This window comes from Penicillium maclennaniae (assembly GCF_028827695.1).
Source record: "Penicillium maclennaniae strain IBT 15551 chromosome Unknown utg000003l:1.0-5670915.0:1.0-5674809.0, whole genome shotgun sequence".
Lineage (NCBI taxonomy): Eukaryota > Fungi > Ascomycota > Eurotiomycetes > Eurotiales > Aspergillaceae > Penicillium > Penicillium maclennaniae.
In genome coordinates this window covers 3,358,150-3,375,783 of record NW_026623215.1, presented here as the reverse complement: position 1 = coordinate 3,375,783, position 17,634 = coordinate 3,358,150, and the positions used below count along the sequence as shown (strand labels likewise).

Sequence of the window (17,634 nt, the reverse complement as noted above, 5' to 3'; positions counted from 1 at the left end):
GCACGTAGCATATACAAGCGGGCGGGGAAACCTACTTCCGAGCCGGGCATAGCTCCCCGGCAGAAAAATCCCTCCGTCTCTCACCCATCATCTCTCCCAATTCTTTGCCCTCGAGGGCTTGACAACATGGCAACGTCTCTTCCACCTATAGCCATCCCCGGCCAACGTCTAGGCTCTGTGGCCTCGTATGCGGCTGGTCCCGGCACACACGTGCAGCAGTCCAACATTTACGCCTCCATCGCTGGCCCCGTCATCGTTGATCCCGCCCAGCCCAAGACTCAAACGAAGTCGACTCTACGAGTCTCGCGACTAGGTTCTGGCGTGAAACAGGCCGGTGCAGCTGCTTTAAAAACCCCGGCCCCGACCTCGAAGTCAAAGCCCAGGTACAATACCCTACCCGCCGTCGACTCCATTGTCCTAGCCCGCGTTACTCGCGTCCAGAAGCGTCAAGCTGCGGTCTCCATTCTTGTCGTCCTCGATGACGCCTCTGCTACAAGTCCAGACCCAGCTGAAGTCGCTTCGGACAATGATAATATCGCTTCCATCCTCACCTCCGCCGCAAACCCGGAAAATCACAGCAACACTGATGAGCTTCGCTTCCAAGCATTGATTCGCAAGGAAGATGTGCGCGCCGTTGAGAAAGACCGTGTTGTCATGGATGAGATGTTCCGTGTTGGCGATATCGTGCGCGGCTCGGTCATCTCCCTGGGTGACCAGAGCTTTTACTACCTTACCACTGCCCGCAATGATCTCGGCGTAGTGATGGCTCGCAGCGATGCTGGAAACATGATGTTCCCTATTAGCTGGAAGGAGATGAGGGACCCTGTCACCGGTGCCGGTGAACAAAGAAAGGTTGCTCGGCCGTTCTGAGGAGTTTCTCCCAGCCATTTCCAACTCTTGGACTTCTACACAAGAAAGTCGTTGAGTGACTGATATTATCGACAACCTTTCATCCAAGAATTCCTATGCTGTGAATGAAACGCGGGAATGAAATTCTGGGGCAGGAAGCACGCCCATCGTGCCTTTGTGATACGCAACGGCGCCAAAGTCGAGCCCCAATCATGACGAAACAAAGCAGACAAGGTCCTTGTCTTCGGGTTTCTGGGCTTTGTGCTTCTGAAAGAGTAAATCTCTTCTCACTCAGCCCCTTCAGATCAGCCTATATGCTGCATCCTCTCTGATAACCCGTGGCGACTCAAGTTGCCAAACTCCACGCGAGGGAAAATTGATTCCAGATCCCCGCCAAATTATGTGATACCCACTGAACGATGAATGAAACAGGTCAAAGACCTAATTTTCCTTCTAACTCGTGATTTATTCACGCAGTCTACTACCAAATGTAGGACCGGAAAGGGCATCTTTATCTACCGTAGACCTTTCCAACCTTGGAACCCAACCTCCTTAGTATACACGGTCGAGACCTACAATGTCGGACTGTGTTTGTCAAGCGAGGAAGATGAACGGACGCAGCAGACTTCTCATCTCTGCGTACCCACCTGACCCTACTTCCTGTCTGATATCCTGTGACTCGGAAGAAAAGTTATCTCAAGAGGGTCACATCCAAAACCCCCACCCACATGGATTATATGATACAGTACAAGAAAATCAAATATAAACATAATGAATTTTCGATTTTTAAAATCATGTCCTCACAATGAATTTCAAAGCCAATTCCCAACTTACTTCTTCAACGTCTTCTGCTTCTCCGCGTCAATCAACTTCCTTCCTTGAACGACAAGACCTTTCCGACTGCGCACTGCATCCATATACCTCTTCGCCACATTCTCACGATCCGCAAGCTCACCAAGATCCTCCAACTCCTCCTCAGTAGCAGGAACCCAGAACGGATCCTCATCCAGCGCCTCAAAGCCAGCAAAGATAAGCTGCGGCTGGGCTGCACCAGATGTCCGCTTACGGATTTCCTCGGCGAATCCGAACGACTCCGCGACGGGAAGAAGGGCCAAGATGGTGAAGAAAGGTGTTCCTTCTTTCATGATCTCGGAGAGAATACGGCCTCGACGGCGGGTAATCACGCCGTAGACGCGGCCTAGGACTTCGGCTTTGATGGGGTTAGTTTCAAGGCCCGACTACTATAGAAGGGTGGGAACTCACTGGTTGCTTGAATCTCGCAACTGTACATTGCGAGCATGATGCGAGGACTCCAGTCTAGGAAACCTTGGGTGATTCCTTCGCGGACGAGTCGGATTGCGTCGCCTGTTAGGCGGCCCATATCGAGCTCGTCGTTGGAGGAGGTGTGAACTGTCAGGTCTTCAAGGAAGACGGCGATGCCTTGCATGGGTTCTTGGCACAGGGGACCCTGGCCTGTTGCTAGTTGGAAGGCGTAGGCAATTTTGTCACATAGATCGCGGACTAGGAGGGCTTGTTGATCGTGGGTTTCGGATGAGTTGGAATGTTTGGGGTCGTCGAGTAAGCTGGTCTAGTTGTTAGCTTGAATGATGGTTTTCTCGTGGTTCAGTGTAACTCACAATTTCTCGCAGGTGTTGACCGCTGTGGCATCGACCAAGATGTTGGGTCCGGTTCTGCGAGGTCCGAAGCCAATGATTTTGTCGACGACGTTCTTGAAAAGTTCCTTATCACCCGTGACGTCCTCCTCGAAAACCTTGTTCAATTCGTCGTGGAATTCCTTCAGGGATAAAATGTTGGCTTCACGGGCCTCGCCTGTAGCTTCGGCATCAACCGATGCAACTTGCTGTGTGACTTCTTCCTCCGATGTCGCCTCGGCTACAGTGTGCTTCTCCGACTGGAGACGTTTGATGGTTCCGACTTGCTTAGAGAGGAAATCTGTCACAGCTTCAGGGAGAGGAACGACACGCAAGCGAACGGTCATCTGCTTTGAGGGGGAGAGAGACACAACGCTTCCACGACCATACTCGCGGTTGTTAGGCGGTGCCATCTCCGGAGCATTGACGATAGTCTCACGGTACGGCACGATAGCCTCACCAGTCTGGATCTCACATCGAGCAAATCTCTCACGGAGATCCTTCACGCAGCGCTCCAAGTGCAACTCACCCGCAGTGAGAATGACATGCTCGCCGCTAGGAAGCTGCTCGTACAGGGCACATGGGTCACTTTGTTCAAGAAGACGGAGTCCTGTAATCATCTTTCCCAGGTCTGCCGGGTTGACTGGTTCCAGAGCAACACGCACAATGGGCGGGGTGCTTAATGAGACGCCAGCCAAGTTGATACTACCTTCGAGCTGACTGCAGAGCGTACCAGTCTTGAGCACGTAGCCTGCCAGACCGCCAATTCCAAAGACAACACCAGCTGGCACGGACTGAAGAGGCTCAAGACTCCTGCCCATCATCAGGTACAGATCAGTCACAGTAACCTTCTTTGGCTTTGGGCTCGCGTGCGGGTTCGCAGGCGAGAATTTCGGCGGCAGAACATAGATCGAGTCTCCAACATTCAATGTTCCCGAATAGAGTCGGGCAAATCCAATCAGATGTTCTGGGTCCTCCTTTTCTTCCACTTCTTCCGGCTCCTCTGTCTCTGTGATCAAGGTGTTCTCAAATGCAGAGGTCATTCGCTCAAAGGCATCATTTCCTGGACCTCCACCAGCCTCCGCCTGCATCTTCGCAATCTCTTCGCGCTTGCGACGAGCAATTTCTCGAGCTTCATCTGCGGTCATGGTAGCGCCGCTGCGCTTCTTGCTAGATGACAGCTCACTCTCGGGAATAGCAACCATCTTACTGACGTATGCAACAACGGGCTGTTCAGGTCCGGTTTTAAAGTTGATCATGGCCTCTTTGACTTCTTCAGAAATGTGGTTTGCACCGGGCGAGTCTTTTATCATGTCGGGCAGTCGAGTGGCTTGTGCAGCCGAAGGGCTCGGGAGGTATTCAATCACAGATACCAAGACAGCGGTTGATAGGGGCAGCCATTGAGAGAATAAGGTAGTCATGATGTTCTTAGGATCGCGGGAACGCAGAATATAAGGAGGAATGTTGATGTTGAGTGACTTGGTGATCTTCTCCAGCAAAACTGGGTCACTGTCCAAGAATTAGTTGCAATACTCACAAGGGAAGTCAATGGAGCTTACCCTTTGCCCTTACCGCCACCAGTAGTCGCTTCGTATGCAGCCCAGATGCTGTCAAGGACAAGCTGCACAAACATGGGTTTCAATGCACGGCCCTTAAGATGTTTCTGACCCAGAACACGCTTGGTCTTCGGATCCAAGTAGTAGTCGCCCCAGAGAACCTTCTCCAGAACAGTTCTCTTGATACCAAGTTTCTTCTCATAGATGGCAGCAAATTGCCTGATAGTAAAAGCCCATCCGTCCACTGCGCTGGCGAAAATAACATTATTCTTCTCAGGGGCGAAATAAAGGTCCTCATCGTCACGCTCCTCGAACTCGGTAGTTTCACTGATGCTAGCCGCCTCATCGTCCACGACATGCTTCTTGGACTTGTCCTTACCGGCAGCGGCAGCGGCATTGGCCCGGTCTTCCATGCGCTCACGCCACTGCAGATCCTCTTCCATACGCTCACCCTGGTAGAAACTACCGATGACGGCATTAATTTGTTCAAGAAGTCTGCTGAGATGAGCGAAAGCCTCGCTTGGGCTCATCTGGAGTTCTGTGATAAGCCGATCCATCTTATTGATAACGAGGATCGGCTTCAGCTGCTCAACCCAAGTTTGTCGCAAGACAGTCACGGTCTGGCTGCAGACACCTTCAACTGCATCAACCAGGACAACTGCACCATCACAGAGACGAGACGCCGTCGAGACTTCACTGCTGAAGTCAATATGACCTGGCGAATCGATCAGGTTGATCAGGTACTCCTTGGGCACAGGAGCGTCGTCAGGACTGGAGCGTCGAAGCATCGAAAAAAAGAGTGAGATGGCCGAGGACTCCATGGTGATACCCCGGAGCTGCTCATCTGGGCGAGAGTCCAAGTAGCGGATCTTGCCCGCCAGCTTGGGCGAGATGATGCCATTTGTGGCAATCAGACTGTCCGTCAAGGAAGTTTTGCCATGATCCTATATCGGACGGGATTCAAATGGTTAGATATATAGGGTAAGTACTCCAAAGCTTGTAACTTGTATAGACTCACGACGTGGGCGAGAATGCAGATCTAGCGCCGTTAGTATATGCGATCAGATAGGAAGATAGGAAGTGGGATGGAGGGGCAGCACTCACATTCCGAATGTCCTCTGGCTTCCGCTGCAGGCGAACCAGATCGTCTACATTAACCACGGGCATTTTGACAGGCGTGGACCACTTCCCGGGTTTCTAAGTTGCGAATAGATGTGGTGGTGGAAGAGTCGGCCTCTGGTCGGAAAAAAAATTGCTGAGAAATTGGGCGAGATACAAACCGCTTCCGCAATAATATCGCTCTTCACACTACGTCACTGAGTTATCAATGCTAATTGAGCTGATCTTTACAGATTGAAACAATTAAATAGTTCGCTGTTTTGATTTTCTAATTAATACTTCTTATTCGCGGTGCTAGCGCTGTACACATTCATGATCGCATTGACTCATTATGAATCAAGTCCGATGCTATACTCGAATAGAACTCACTACCCCTAACGTTTGTGTTTTTGGGGCTATGTTTAAGTCAAAGATCTAGGCTATTCTTTATTCATTGTCAAATGAAAGCTTGATCTTCTTGCCCTTCTTGGACTTTCGAGCTGAAGCTTTGGGCCTTTCCTCAGAGTCGGGCTTTGCTTCTTCCTCGATTGTATCTTGGCCCACAACCTTAGCCTGCTTTCGCTTCTTCTGTCCGCCGACTTCGGTAAGGTTATTTTGCTTCGCCGAGGGTTCTTTCAGCGTCGATGCCTTGTCGTCTCCCTCTGCAGACTGATCCTTGGAGCCCCCTTCTTGAGTCTGGCTATCGGTACCTCCAACTAAGGCCTGATATTCCTCTTTGGAGATCACCTCGTTGCTTTCTTCATCGACGTAGACGGGCGCGTCATCGTCGTCGTCGGAATTCTTAGCTTTTCGAGGGCGCATAGCAGGTCGCTCCAGGCGACCGTCGTTGTTTCCATAGTGGCCCCTGAGCTTCTGGAGAAATGCAGGCTCCTTCGCATCTATATATTCAATGAGAAAAGTCTGGTAGGAAACAAAATATGTGGCGCACCGTAGGCGAGCTTGGGGTTCTTCGACATGGTCCGCTGGAATAGGATAGCTGCTTTAGCTAGACCAGGTCAAGTTCATGCTGTATCTGCCCGAAGAATAAATGTTTAGAGTCAAGAGCTGGCCATTGAGAGAACAAACGGTCACTGCCAAAGGGCAGATTGAAGTAAAGTTGAGTGGAAAGTGGAAAGTGAATATGTGACGCTGGGAACAGTGCCGCGCTAAACCGAAACAAGACACATCGAAAAGTCCAAGGAGCCGCTCTGCGCGTCTGGTCTCCTCCATCCACCTCCCTCATTCACACCAATCAGCCATGCTTTGCGCAAGTAGGTGCTTCATTTGCAGAGATATATCGACCGCAGCTTGCAGATCTGTTTGCTAACCTTCTTACTTCACAGTCTCAGGAGAGGCACCTCAAGTGCCTGTCGTCTCTCCCAAGAGCGGTAGGTCTCCCCCAGCCGCCTTTGGCGCAGCGCCTTTCTAACATTGAACAGGCAGTGTCTTCGAGAAGCGCCTCATTGAGGCTTACATTGCCGAAAACGGCAAAGATCCCGTCAACGGCGAAGCGATGACCACTGAAGACCTGATCGATATCAACTCCCAGCGCGTTGTTCGGCCTCGCCCTCCTACTCTTACCTCCATTCCCTCGCTCCTCAGTGTATTTCAGGAGGAGTGGGATGCACTTGCTCTGGAAACATATACTCTGCAACAGAATCTGGCACAGACGCGGCGCGAGCTGAGTGCGGCGCTGTACCAGCACGATGCCGCCGTGCGCGTGATCGCACGGGTCACTAAGGAGAGAGATGAGGCCCGCGATGCGCTTTCGAAGGTCACTGTTGGTGCCAGCCGCTCTGCTGGTGCTGGTGAAGCTATGCAGGTGGATTCTGAAGGTCTGCCTGCTGCGGTTGTGGAGAGAATTGATAACACACATGCTAGGTATGAAAGATTTGGCAATATAGTTTGGTTTCTTCTTGGCTGACTCTTCCATATAGTCTCTCAAAGACCCGACGCAAGCGCCCTGTGCCCGAAGGATGGGCCACTACTGAATCTATCTCTACATACAAGCCCTTGGAGACCTCCGAAGCTCTTTACCCCGGTGGTCGTGCCTTGTCAGTCAACTCTGCAGGAGAGCTGGCTCTCGTTGGCGGTGTTGATGGCGTCGTCGGTGTCTATTCACTCACCCAAAAAGCCGTGGTGCAGACTTTGAAGACAGATGGTCCTGTGACTGATGCCACCTGGGCTGGTAACAAGGCCGTTGTTGGTTCGGCTACTGGGTCCGTGAAAGTCTTTGAAAATGGCAGCGAGATTGCAAGCTTTGCATCTCACGCTGGGGAGGTTACAGCCCTTGCACTTCATGCGACAGGTGATATTGTTGCCTCCGTCGGGGTTGATAAGAGCTACGTGCTCTACGACCTATCCACGAACGCCGCAATTACTCAGGTTTTCACCGACTCTGGTAAGTGTATCATGTAGTGAGGTTCCGGTTACTGTCGTACTGACAATTATTCATAGCTCTGTTGTCTGTGCATATTCACCCCGATGGCAACCTTCTGGCAGCCGGTGCCGCCAACGGACAGATTAAGATTTTCGATATCAAGACTGGAGCTGCCGCGGCTAATTTCGCGATGTCTGGTCCCGTCAAGGGCCTTTACTTCTCTGAAAACGGCACTTTCCTGGCGGCAGTGGCTGCTCAGTCCACCACCGTCTCGATCTGGGACCTGCGCAGTGCGAAGGAGACTAAGGTGCTGGACACTGGAAGCTATGTCAACTCTATCTTCTGGGACTACACCGGACAGTTCTTGTTGACTGGTGGTCCGAGTGGAATTACTGTCCAGCAATTCAACAAATCAGCGAAGCAGTGGTCCGAGCCATTGCGGAGTGCAGTCCCCGCTATTGCTGTAGCATTCGGATCTGCAGCCCAGAGCATTGTCTCCTTGAACGAGGCAGGCGTCGTTACAGTTCTGGCGCAATCATGATCGTTGGGGCCAATTATGTAATTTTAGAGCTGGGTATCTGAGTTTCCAAGGTGTTTGTATTGCGTTCACAACAGCTCTTGATGCAAACAAAATTTGCAGATATCTCTATGAAGCCCGAGGCGTCACAAACTCTTATCTTCACTTCTAGATCTTTCTCATATCTCTTTAAGATTTCTTCTTTCTATTTCTCGGTAATAAAACCGAGCACACCCCATCTTACTTTTATCTTCCTCTCTTAGCTTCTTTGCTGACCGCCTCAATTGCGCACGAGCAAGGCTGACCGCCTCGGGCAGAATCTGACCGCCTTAGTACTCGGGACCGGTCATGATGTTGGCCTTCGACTCTAGCTTTCCCTGGCGCATGTCGTGGCGTGATAAAATCCCCGACCTCCGTGTGCCGTATATTCAGAGTTATCTTGGACTCACTGCTATGAGTGATGAGCCCGGCGTCCTATTTATGGGCGCCAGGTCCAAGGTGAGCTAGGTCTTTCCCATGCAAGCGGGGCCCATCGGTTCACAGAATGAACATATACTAACGATTTTCCTTTGGTTCTTAGCGAACGTCTCGCCAGATGTCACAAGAATCTAGTGATAGAAGCCACGAATCCTGGCACCGTCACTTTCATCCTCCGCCCCCCGACGCTGCCGGTTCACGTCCAGCGCGGTTGCCACCCATGAGAACACCCCGTGATGGCTTCGACTTTCGACGACCCGCCCCTCTATCCTCCCAGGAAGAAGATGTGATTGACTTAACAAATGAACCCGAGACGCCACCGCAACGCACACACGTTCGCCCTTCAGAGAGCCGGACTTTAAGTACCTCAAGACCACCGCGATTCGGTAGGAACATTCTGGCAGATGTCGTGGATCTTGAAGAAGAACCGGATGATGACCCTGGTGAAGGGCCTTCTAGCAGCCCAGAGGTTCAGTTTGTTCGGGCCACAACAAGACCGCGAGCGCAGCAACCGCCTCGAGGACAATGGGATCCCGTCGCGATGATCTCAAGCACCCTCGCACGCGGATTTCGTACTAGACAAGATGCCGAAGACAGGCGAATGCTCTCGTCTGTATCTCTACTGCATTCAAGAAGAGGGCCACCTCTCCACCGACTTCCAACGGACCATATGATTCTCTCTGGGGATGGATCTGCGCTTAACGGCTTTGGCCCCGGGTTCTTAGACTATGGCCATTCTTCGTTTGAAATGCGCCCTCCTACTCCGCCAGAATCAAGACCTCAACGACAGGTTTACAAAGCCCCAAGCCCAGCACCCGAAGGATTTACTCGTACCCTAGGTGAAGAGGACGTTGCAGTTTGTCCTAACTGCGAGTGGGAGCTGGGCACTGGAGAAGGAAAACGGCAAGAGATCTGGGTTTCGAAACCTTGTGGACATGTCAGTCCCCTATTCGTGTCAGAGACGTGATGTGCTCATGCTAACATTTCACAGGTATATTGCGGCGAGTGTGCAGAAAACAGGTCCATGTCAAAGGCAAGGAAGGCCCAAGCCCCTCAAAAAACAAAGCCCTTTGCCAAATGCCAGGTCGACGGCTGTGGAAAATCTGTCAGTGCACCTACGGCCATGGTCCACCTCTACCTATGATTTTGCCCAGGACCTTGAGCAGTGTTCACTTGCATGATGTCGGTGTTTTTTTTGGATGGCACTTGCAAATTTTTTTTTCTTCGATACCCAAGCGGCATGGTCACAGCAGGCGTTATATCAACTTTATCCCTATATATGTTTGAACTTGGGATGGATCTCAATAGTCTCTTCTCGCATCCCATTCGAGCTTCCCCAGTATCATAGACATTTTCCAGACATCTTCCAGGATTTCCCCAGGACTCTTTCATACTTCATATTTCTTCGACGCCTTGGTCAATTCAAACTGCCCCTAAGTAGGGGTCGGGGGGTAGATTGTAGAGTTGAATTCCATTTAGATTGATATAATAACGTGGCTTTGCGATGCATAGCCGGGTGTACGAGTCATAGCACCACTGGCCTTTTGAAAGTAACAAGGCAAGCAAATGAACAAAGAAAAGAGTATCGGACCATTTCAATAATACAGTAGAATGCAACGGCGGTGGCCCATCAATTTACATGGACACCACCCGGAAATCCCCATCAAGAACGCCAGATCTATCAATGTAGATCTCTTTAAACGCCACGCAGATCTCCATGGTATGGCGACCAAATACCACGCACACTCTCGTTCAAACTGGTAATAGGCTTCTTGGTGCGCTTCAGCTTGTCTCCGCTGGCATCCTTGAGGATCATAGCCTTCTTCAAAATGTCTTCAGGCTCAAGGTTGCGCACACAAATGGATTTCTCATTGCCATTGATGTATTGGCCCTTGATCATGGGATGCTTCTGGTGTCGTGGGGAAACGCGAATCTCGATTTGCGGGTTCTCTTTCGCGAACTTCGGAAGGGTCTGGGTCAGGAAGGCGCTGCAGATTTTGTCTAATTAGCACCAATGGTCAGAAGACCCTTTTTTGCTGGTCACTCACAGCATGCCGCGCGAGCTGCCGCCAAAGTTGCAGTAGTGGAAATCAAGGCGCTTGCATTGGAGGATGAAGGCACCGACGCCATTCTGTGTTTGAGTCAGTCAATCGATTCAACAAGGGCGATCGATATCTTTGATCGCATGCATCATTCGTATGATATTCTCTGGGCACATACCCTGGCGGCGGTCACAGTCCTGATTCCTTTCACTGGCATCGTTGAGTCGTGATTGACCGGTGTTCTGCCCATCTCGAAGTTTCCCATTTTCCAATGTCACGTGACTGGGGCGGTATGTAAGGCGGTGGCATCCAGCGTTCTGGCTTCCTTGCTCTGCCGTTTCGAAGCGGTGACCTCAGCGGTGAATACTCGCTTGTCGCGTCTACGGCGGCTGCAGATGAGCCCATCCCGTGGACCGACCTGGTCGCATTTGCTACGTCCTTTGGAGTCCCACTCATTGGACATCGCACTCACCCAACCGTGTTCGACACCTTTGAGCTGTCTGGGCTCGTTATCCAGTGCCACGATGACGGACAAACTTCCTCCTCCATTGCTGGCGCTCTTCCAGCCTCGCCCTCCCCTTCGCTACCTCGCTCCGACCACGCGTGCTCCGGAAGACTGCAAGAAAAGCACAATCTCTGGTGTCGCCGCCTATCTCGCTCGCGCCAAGGAGGAACAGCCAGCCTTCGAAGAAGAACATCCTTACAATGCGACTGAGTGTTGGATTCAGCGCAAGTGGCGCCAGAAGCTGGAGAAGCAAGAATCCCAGCGTGTGAAGCTTGAGGAAGGTCTGAAGAATTGTATGTGCATCCCCGCCTCCGACCTTTTCTCCATCTCTCTTCTACTCCGAAATCAGTTTGCTTACGCGCTTACCCTGTAATCAGTCGACCCCGAAAAGGATCCGCAAGCTCGCGGCGACCCGTACAAAACTCTTTTCGTAGCAAGACTCAACTACGAAGTCAAAGAGGCCGACCTGGAACGCGAATTTGGTCGCTTTGGTCCTATTGAAAGAGTACGATTCCCTTGATCCTGACCTGAAGTATTTCTCCACTAACGTTTTCTTGTTCAGATTCGCATCGTTAAGGATACGGTATCTGAAAAAGCTAAAAAACCCAACCGAGGCTATGCATTCGTTGTTTACGAGCGTGAGAAAGACATGAAAGGTATCAAGACCAGCTGAAGATTGCTTGTGACTCTTGCAATGCAGAATTGAATCCCTGACAAGAAAAGTGATTGCTAACACAGTGACCAACGTCAACAGCCGCCTACAAGGAAACAGATGGAATTCGCATCAAGGACCGACGAGTCTTGGTTGATGTTGAGCGTGGCCGTACCACCAAGGGCTGGAAGCCTCGCCGTCTTGGTGGTGGTCTCGGTGGGCGTGGATACACGAAGGCCATGCCCTCCCGCCCCATGGGCCCTGGGTTTAACGCCCCTTCTGGACCTGGTGGCTTTGGCGGTGGATGGCGAGGAGGATTCGGCGGTGGACGAGGCCGTGGAGGCCGTGGCGATCGGTTTGGTGGACCTCGTGGAGGAATCGGCTTCCAGGGAGGACGCAACGGCTTTGGCGGACAAGCACCCCCGAACGCACCTTCTGGACCGGGTGGAGGCCGTGGTGGGTTTAGAGGCGGAGGTTTTGGTGGAGACCGATTCGACCGTGGTGGTGATCGTGGTGTTACCGGCAGCAATCGCGAGCCCGTTCGCCCCCGTGATAGCTACGCGGACCGCGACCGCCGCGACGACCGAGGAGGAGACCGCCGCGATGACCGCGATGGCGACCGCTACCGTGACCGCCGCGATGAACGTGGAGGGGATCGTGGAGGAGACCGCTTCCGAGGCGATCGAGACCGTGATAGGTATGGCGGCCGAGAGGACTTTGGTCATAAGCGACGCCGTGAGGATGAAGCTGGCTATGATGACCCGCGCTCCCGCAGACGATACTAAATGTTCTTCCCATGGATACTCACCTTCTCTCTTCTCAGCGTCATTTTGCTGGTGGGTATCCCTTTGTCTTTCGCGCGTCCCCTTCTCAAGGGTAAGGGGGTAAGACGAGAGACTGTGCATATGGAGATTGGATCCGAGATGGCAGGGCGCACACGATCGAAAGTGTTACCGAAGGCATCTTATATCAGCTTGTACTCCTGAGGATGTCTTGTGGGAATTCTCCGACACACCTGCCTGCCTGAGGCTGTGCACACGATTGCCCGTAGTCCAGCATGGTGTTGTTTCCCACGTCTTTTCTGTCGAGGATTTGCAAGGTTTCTCCCCCTTTCATTTCTTTTCATGTCTTTCAATGTCTTCGTCCTATTGGGATTTCGTTTTTTTTTTTTCGCTTTGGGGGGTAAGTATGTATTCTTAGTCTCTCAAATATGCTTAGGAGTTCAGGCGATGGAAATCAAGGTCACATAACTCTCAGGTAAGACCAGGTAAGGGCCAGTGCGTTCACTAAAAGCAGGCATCTTGCTAGGTAGTCGAGAATTGAGCCCATTTACATTAGAAGTGAAGTGTTTTTTCAAGTAGGTAGACTTTTGATCCAATCTGGTATCTATCATCATTGACATCAATCGGAAGACACCAAGTCTTCAGAAGTGGACAAAATGGGTAAAAAGAATAATCTTCAATATATCTGGAGAAAATGAAAAAAGAAGAGCGCCGCCCCAAACTCCATAAGAATGCCCATAGGAATCTTTTTAGGTCGACTGTGAGTCGAAGGACATAAAGGCAGAATGTATGTGCATCTATGCATCAACCTCCATCTGACCCTGATCAAGGATCTTGATCTCTCCGGTGGCCCGCGACCATTGGGCCTTGAGATCAACCTTGAACTCGGCAGAGGTAATACCGAACATTTTCATAAGGGTGGTTTGTCGGGAGTCGAGGGTCTCGCCCTCACGGCAGACTTTGTAACCCTCCTGGCCCTCAGTGAGCTCGAGCATAACCTTGCCCTTGACCAGACGGGTGGGAACACCCAGCTTACGCAGAGCAGGCTCCATGGTGTGGCTGATGGGCTCATCCTGCTCAGCGGGGATCTCACCGGCCTGAGAGCAAACCAGACCGTTAGGGATCATGAAAGAGCGGGTAGCCTTGGTGCCGGCACGGGCGAAATCCAGGGGCCGGAAGTTCTCGAAGTACTCGAGAACGGATTCAACGGAGCGGGAGGTGAACAAGAGACCGACGGCACCGGTCAGGTAGGGAGTGAGCTTGTGCATGTTGGGAGCGGCTTCGTTTTCGGGGCTGTTGCCAAGAGCGACAGCCATGACCTTGGTCTTACCAAAGAAGACACTACATTTGAGTCAGTTGATGTCATTTATTCGGGTAGTCAAAATCCACATACCGGCTGTCGGAGAATTCGGAGCGCACATCCTTGAGATATGTGTTTCTCATGTTGTCCACCGCAAAGACAAACATATGGTCATATTCTTCGAGACATTCCCGAATGTTGGCGTACAGACGGCGGGTCTGCTCCTTGTGGTCCTTCTTGGCAGTCTTGGACTCGTGGACGACGCGCGCACGCTTTGAACGAGGCATTTTGAAATGATTGGAGAATTTATGTTGTTCAAGACTTGGTTAATAGAGACGGGGACCGAGTGTGGCATTTTTTTCGCTGATAACCGGATTAACAGTTCTGCCGGGCTTATCCGACCCCCACTAACCCGGATGGGGCAACCAGCTGCTGTTGACTTCAAGTTGCCCGGACTGTCTTCGCCAGTTGACTCGGTCTCGACGGGACAATGCTGGATTTCATGGACTACATCCAGCTGGCGTTTGCGGACGCCACCAACTGGAACCGCGATAATTCCTACTCATGCTTGACGACCACTACGCAATGTAAGTAAGACCGTTCAGGGATGCGCAGTAGGCTTAAACTAATGCATTGAATACAGCGATTCTGGACTTCTCGACTCCGGAGCGATTGCGCGTTCGGGTCTCTTCGCTTTCTACGCCGCATTTTGCAACAAGTTACACGCTCGGCACAGTCGGACTGCTTGATGGATCAGTCTCATATCTCTTCAGCACCGTGCCTTTTCACAACACGCCCAGTCGAAGTGCCTTGATTCCCCTTCGAAAGATCTCTCCTGGATATCGGCAAGTTCAAGCGCCTTCTGCTCCTGTTGAGACATGGGGTTGGGATTCCATACTGGATCGCATGAATATCCCTGGGATCAAAGGCGGTTTGCGCCCAGGATTGCCCAAGAGCAAAGATGGAGAGAATACCGCAGAGGCGGCGCAGCCTAAAGCTACTCTCCTCCATGCCTCTTTACACCTGCCAACACCTACCACGCTGAATGCATTGTTCCTACGCAGGATTTCTCCGACTATGCAACTGGCTTTGGCAGTTTGTTCTACCCAGGGACCGCCGATGTCGAAGTCCGCGCCACAGGCTTCCATGCTGGCCCAGCTATCCCATGATACAGGAAAATACTGCAATGAATATCTATTTAGTACCGACAATGCGCTCTTCGGATGGCGCGGACTCTGGAACTTTGGCCCCAATCCTCGTTATACTCCTGCCAACGCCCCGCCTGCATTGTCGCTTCTTTCGGCCGGCGCAGAAGCATACTACTCCCCGATATCTTCGCTGATTGGCATGTCCACCGGGTTGCGTTTCAGCACACTTCCAGCAGCAACCCAAGTACCTTCAACATCATTTTCATCAAATCACCCCACGCCCATTTCTACCTTTCCCTACACGTTGACTTTGACTCTCACGCCCATCACTGGCTCTCTATCAACGACATACTCTCTTCGCGCATCACCAAACCTCGCATTCAGTTCCCGCTTCGGCTTCAATGTCTATAGCTGGGAAAGTGAAATGGTCGCGGGCTGCGAGCTCTGGCGCAAAAACTCGAAAACTACCTCCAGCGATGACGAACTTGAATGGGCACGCCGCAAGATGCGCCTGCATGATTTCTCTGCCACACTTCCGGGATCCCCGCCCTCCTCTCCACTCGTCTCCGACCCGGTTCAACCCGATTCCGCCGTAAAGTCTCATGCGGACGACAGCGAGGCGGGCGACTCTGTGATCAAGCTTCGCATCGACCAGTCCTGGAATGTTCGTCTGTTGTGGGAAGGTCGAGTCAAGGAGCTCCTTGTCAGTGCGGGTGTCGGGCTGGGACCGGGCTCGTTCTCATCACCCATTACATCCTCCGCTGCTTCGGGGGGTGGAGTATCGCAGAGTGGAGGCGGCGGGCCAGGTACGTCGTACTGGCGCGGGGTTGGAGTTTCAGTGATGTATTCTTCATGAGAGATGTCTTTGATCATTCCACGCATCTCCTTTAAGTCTCTTACGGGTGTACTACGCCTGGCGGGTTGGTTCGTCCAAAGCTTACTTCACATACATCAATTTTAATACGCCGCAGATCCAGGAATACTGGCGGCGCGCACAGTGTACATATATTCTCATGACAACATATATATCATGTTCAAAGAAGCTTTTCAGCTCTTGGCCTACCAATTGAAGGCTCACATTTACTTTGCCTAACCTTTCGTTGGCACGGAGTATCAAATTATCTAATAAACACCTTACATGCGGGCGTTGATGATGTCGACGACTGCGAGCCGAGTTAGTATCATGTCTCCAGCGAGGATTGGACCTAATCAACTTACAGGCAGGCTTCAAGCTGGCACCGCCAACAAGGAAGCCGTCAACATCGGGCTGCTTGGCGAGCTCGCGGCAGTTCTTCTCGCTGACGGAGCCACCGTAGATGATGCGGACCTCATCCTTGGCCTGGGCGGAGATGGCCTCGCCGAGCCACTTGCGGATGGCGGCGTGGACCTCCTGGGCCTGCTCAGTGGTAGCGACCTTGCCAGTACCGATGGCCCTGAAGTATACTTAGTGACAAGCTCAAGGATAGCAAGCGATGGGGGGAAAAAAGGATGTCTCTTACCAGACGGGCTCGTAGGCAATGACAACCTTGGCCCACTGCTCCTTGCTCAGCTCCTTGGCGGCAGCATCGAGCTGGCGGGTAACGACCTCAATGGTCTTGTTGGCCTCACGCTCCTGTGGTAAAAAGTCGGGTGTAAGCGGGGCGAACCTTTCTCAACGCCTATCCCGATGACCCACACCGGGACACGAGAAAAAACGGGTAAACCAGAATAGAATGACGTACCTCCAGGGTCTCACCAATGCAGAAGATGACAGAGACGCCACCCTCGACGGCAGCCTTGGCCTTACGGGCAATGAACTAGAGGAGTCGTCAGCTTTCAGGTCAAATATTGCGGGCGTGTAGTAGAGGCCGAAGGTCTGGGACCGTTTTGCGGCAGCGGACACCTACCTCATCGGACTCCTTCAGGATAACACGGCGCTCGCTGTGGCCGATGACAGCCCAATCGATCTTGTTGTCACGGAGCTGCTCAACGGAGATCTCACCGGTGAAAGCACCGTTGGGCTTGTCATAGACGTTCTGGGCGGCGACGCCAATCTTGGGGTCGGCGAGGCTGCGGGTGAGGGAGAGGTAGATGGTCGGGGAGAGATGACGACCTCGGTGTTAGAGTCGAGCTGGGCGGAGTTAAGGTTCTTCACGATGTTGGTGATGCTCTCCTGCACACCGTTCCTGTGTTGCTGGTCAATTGCGTTGTTCTGGCAGCTAATTTGGCTTGGGCAGGATGGAGGGGCTCTCAGCGCGGGGTAGCTAGAGTGAGCTGGTACATACATCTTGAAGTTACCACCGACGAAGAATTGGCGAGGCATGATGAATGATTGTTTTGGGGTATTTGGTTTGAGGAAATAGAGAGAGTTGGGATGAATATGAGAAGAGGATGGGTTTGCGAGGAGAAATGGAGGGGCATTCAACATCCCGGCGATCGGCGCCTCACCGGGCATCCATGACATAACCGAATCGGATCCACCGGTTTTATACTTGGCTTCCTTCCAAGTTGTTAATTATCATGTGAACGTATAAAGCCTGGGAAGTCACTGTGAGAAGACTGCGAAATGATTTTTTAAAATGAGATACTAGATTATATTCGTGAGCTAATCACGTATAAGGTTGTATAGGTCCTATCGCGATCCTAGCTATTGAAGTTGCTCCAAATGTTGCCGGGCCGAGAATTCCCTAGTCATCG

General features: G+C 52.0%; 10 protein-coding genes across 10 annotated transcripts; 5 read left to right on the top strand and 5 right to left on the bottom strand.

Annotated features, from left to right (window-relative positions):
* Positions 1 to 126: 126 nt before the first annotated feature.
* Positions 127 to 870, top strand: N7477_003389 (exosome non-catalytic core subunit CSL4; the record flags this gene model as incomplete). The annotated part of the gene is made up of 1 exon (XM_056965052.1): positions 127 to 870. One exon carries the CDS (start codon positions 127 to 129, stop codon positions 868 to 870), a length of 744 nt encoding a protein of 247 aa, XP_056825005.1.
* An 809-nt stretch (positions 871 to 1,679) lies between these two features.
* N7477_003388 (GTPase RIA1) lies at positions 1,680 to 5,224 on the bottom strand (the record flags this gene model as incomplete). Its single annotated transcript, XM_056965051.1, has 6 exons — positions 1,680 to 2,059; positions 2,113 to 2,432; positions 2,487 to 4,010; positions 4,061 to 5,001; positions 5,076 to 5,096; positions 5,162 to 5,224. 6 exons carry the CDS (start codon positions 5,222 to 5,224, stop codon positions 1,680 to 1,682), a joined length of 3,249 nt encoding a protein of 1,082 aa, XP_056825004.1.
* A 378-nt stretch (positions 5,225 to 5,602) lies between these two features.
* On the bottom strand, positions 5,603 to 6,132 carry N7477_003387 (DUF4604 domain-containing protein; the record flags this gene model as incomplete). Its single annotated transcript, XM_056965050.1, has 2 exons — positions 5,603 to 6,054; positions 6,105 to 6,132. The coding sequence occupies 2 exons, from the start codon at positions 6,130 to 6,132 to the stop codon at positions 5,603 to 5,605; spliced, it is 480 nt and encodes a 159-aa protein (XP_056825003.1).
* Positions 6,133 to 6,413: 281 nt separating this feature from the next.
* Positions 6,414 to 8,076, top strand: N7477_003386 (pre-mRNA-processing factor 19 family protein; the record flags this gene model as incomplete). Its single annotated transcript, XM_056965049.1, has 5 exons — positions 6,414 to 6,426; positions 6,499 to 6,543; positions 6,595 to 7,036; positions 7,093 to 7,556; positions 7,613 to 8,076. 5 exons carry the CDS (start codon positions 6,414 to 6,416, stop codon positions 8,074 to 8,076), a joined length of 1,428 nt encoding a protein of 475 aa, XP_056825002.1.
* A 360-nt stretch (positions 8,077 to 8,436) lies between these two features.
* Positions 8,437 to 9,673, top strand: N7477_003385 (putative RING finger domain protein; the record flags this gene model as incomplete). The annotated part of the gene is made up of 3 exons (XM_056965048.1): positions 8,437 to 8,550; positions 8,633 to 9,466; positions 9,521 to 9,673. The coding sequence occupies 3 exons, from the start codon at positions 8,437 to 8,439 to the stop codon at positions 9,671 to 9,673; spliced, it is 1,101 nt and encodes a 366-aa protein (XP_056825001.1).
* Positions 9,674 to 10,225: 552 nt separating this feature from the next.
* N7477_003384 (mitochondrial 54S ribosomal protein mL43) lies at positions 10,226 to 10,788 on the bottom strand (the record flags this gene model as incomplete). The annotated part of the gene is made up of 3 exons (XM_056965047.1): positions 10,226 to 10,517; positions 10,578 to 10,660; positions 10,750 to 10,788. The coding sequence occupies 3 exons, from the start codon at positions 10,786 to 10,788 to the stop codon at positions 10,226 to 10,228; spliced, it is 414 nt and encodes a 137-aa protein (XP_056825000.1).
* Positions 10,789 to 10,842: 54 nt separating this feature from the next.
* On the top strand, positions 10,843 to 12,513 carry N7477_003383 (U1 small nuclear ribonucleoprotein 70 kDa; the record flags this gene model as incomplete). Its single annotated transcript, XM_056965046.1, has 6 exons — positions 10,843 to 10,865; positions 10,917 to 11,051; positions 11,089 to 11,369; positions 11,454 to 11,581; positions 11,639 to 11,732; positions 11,831 to 12,513. 6 exons carry the CDS (start codon positions 10,843 to 10,845, stop codon positions 12,511 to 12,513), a joined length of 1,344 nt encoding a protein of 447 aa, XP_056824999.1.
* A 794-nt stretch (positions 12,514 to 13,307) lies between these two features.
* Positions 13,308 to 14,097, bottom strand: N7477_003382 (ribosome assembly factor MRT4; the record flags this gene model as incomplete). Its single annotated transcript, XM_056965045.1, has 2 exons — positions 13,308 to 13,851; positions 13,904 to 14,097. 2 exons carry the CDS (start codon positions 14,095 to 14,097, stop codon positions 13,308 to 13,310), a joined length of 738 nt encoding a protein of 245 aa, XP_056824998.1.
* A 203-nt stretch (positions 14,098 to 14,300) lies between these two features.
* N7477_003381 (mitochondrial distribution and morphology protein 10) lies at positions 14,301 to 15,814 on the top strand (the record flags this gene model as incomplete). The annotated part of the gene is made up of 2 exons (XM_056965044.1): positions 14,301 to 14,397; positions 14,454 to 15,814. 2 exons carry the CDS (start codon positions 14,301 to 14,303, stop codon positions 15,812 to 15,814), a joined length of 1,458 nt encoding a protein of 485 aa, XP_056824997.1.
* Positions 15,815 to 16,092: 278 nt separating this feature from the next.
* N7477_003380 (triose-phosphate isomerase TPI1) lies at positions 16,093 to 17,260 on the bottom strand (the record flags this gene model as incomplete). Its single annotated transcript, XM_056965043.1, has 6 exons — positions 16,093 to 16,121; positions 16,177 to 16,391; positions 16,458 to 16,570; positions 16,680 to 16,754; positions 16,839 to 17,007; positions 17,223 to 17,260. The coding sequence occupies 6 exons, from the start codon at positions 17,258 to 17,260 to the stop codon at positions 16,093 to 16,095; spliced, it is 639 nt and encodes a 212-aa protein (XP_056824996.1).
* Positions 17,261 to 17,634: the final 374 nt, after the last annotated feature.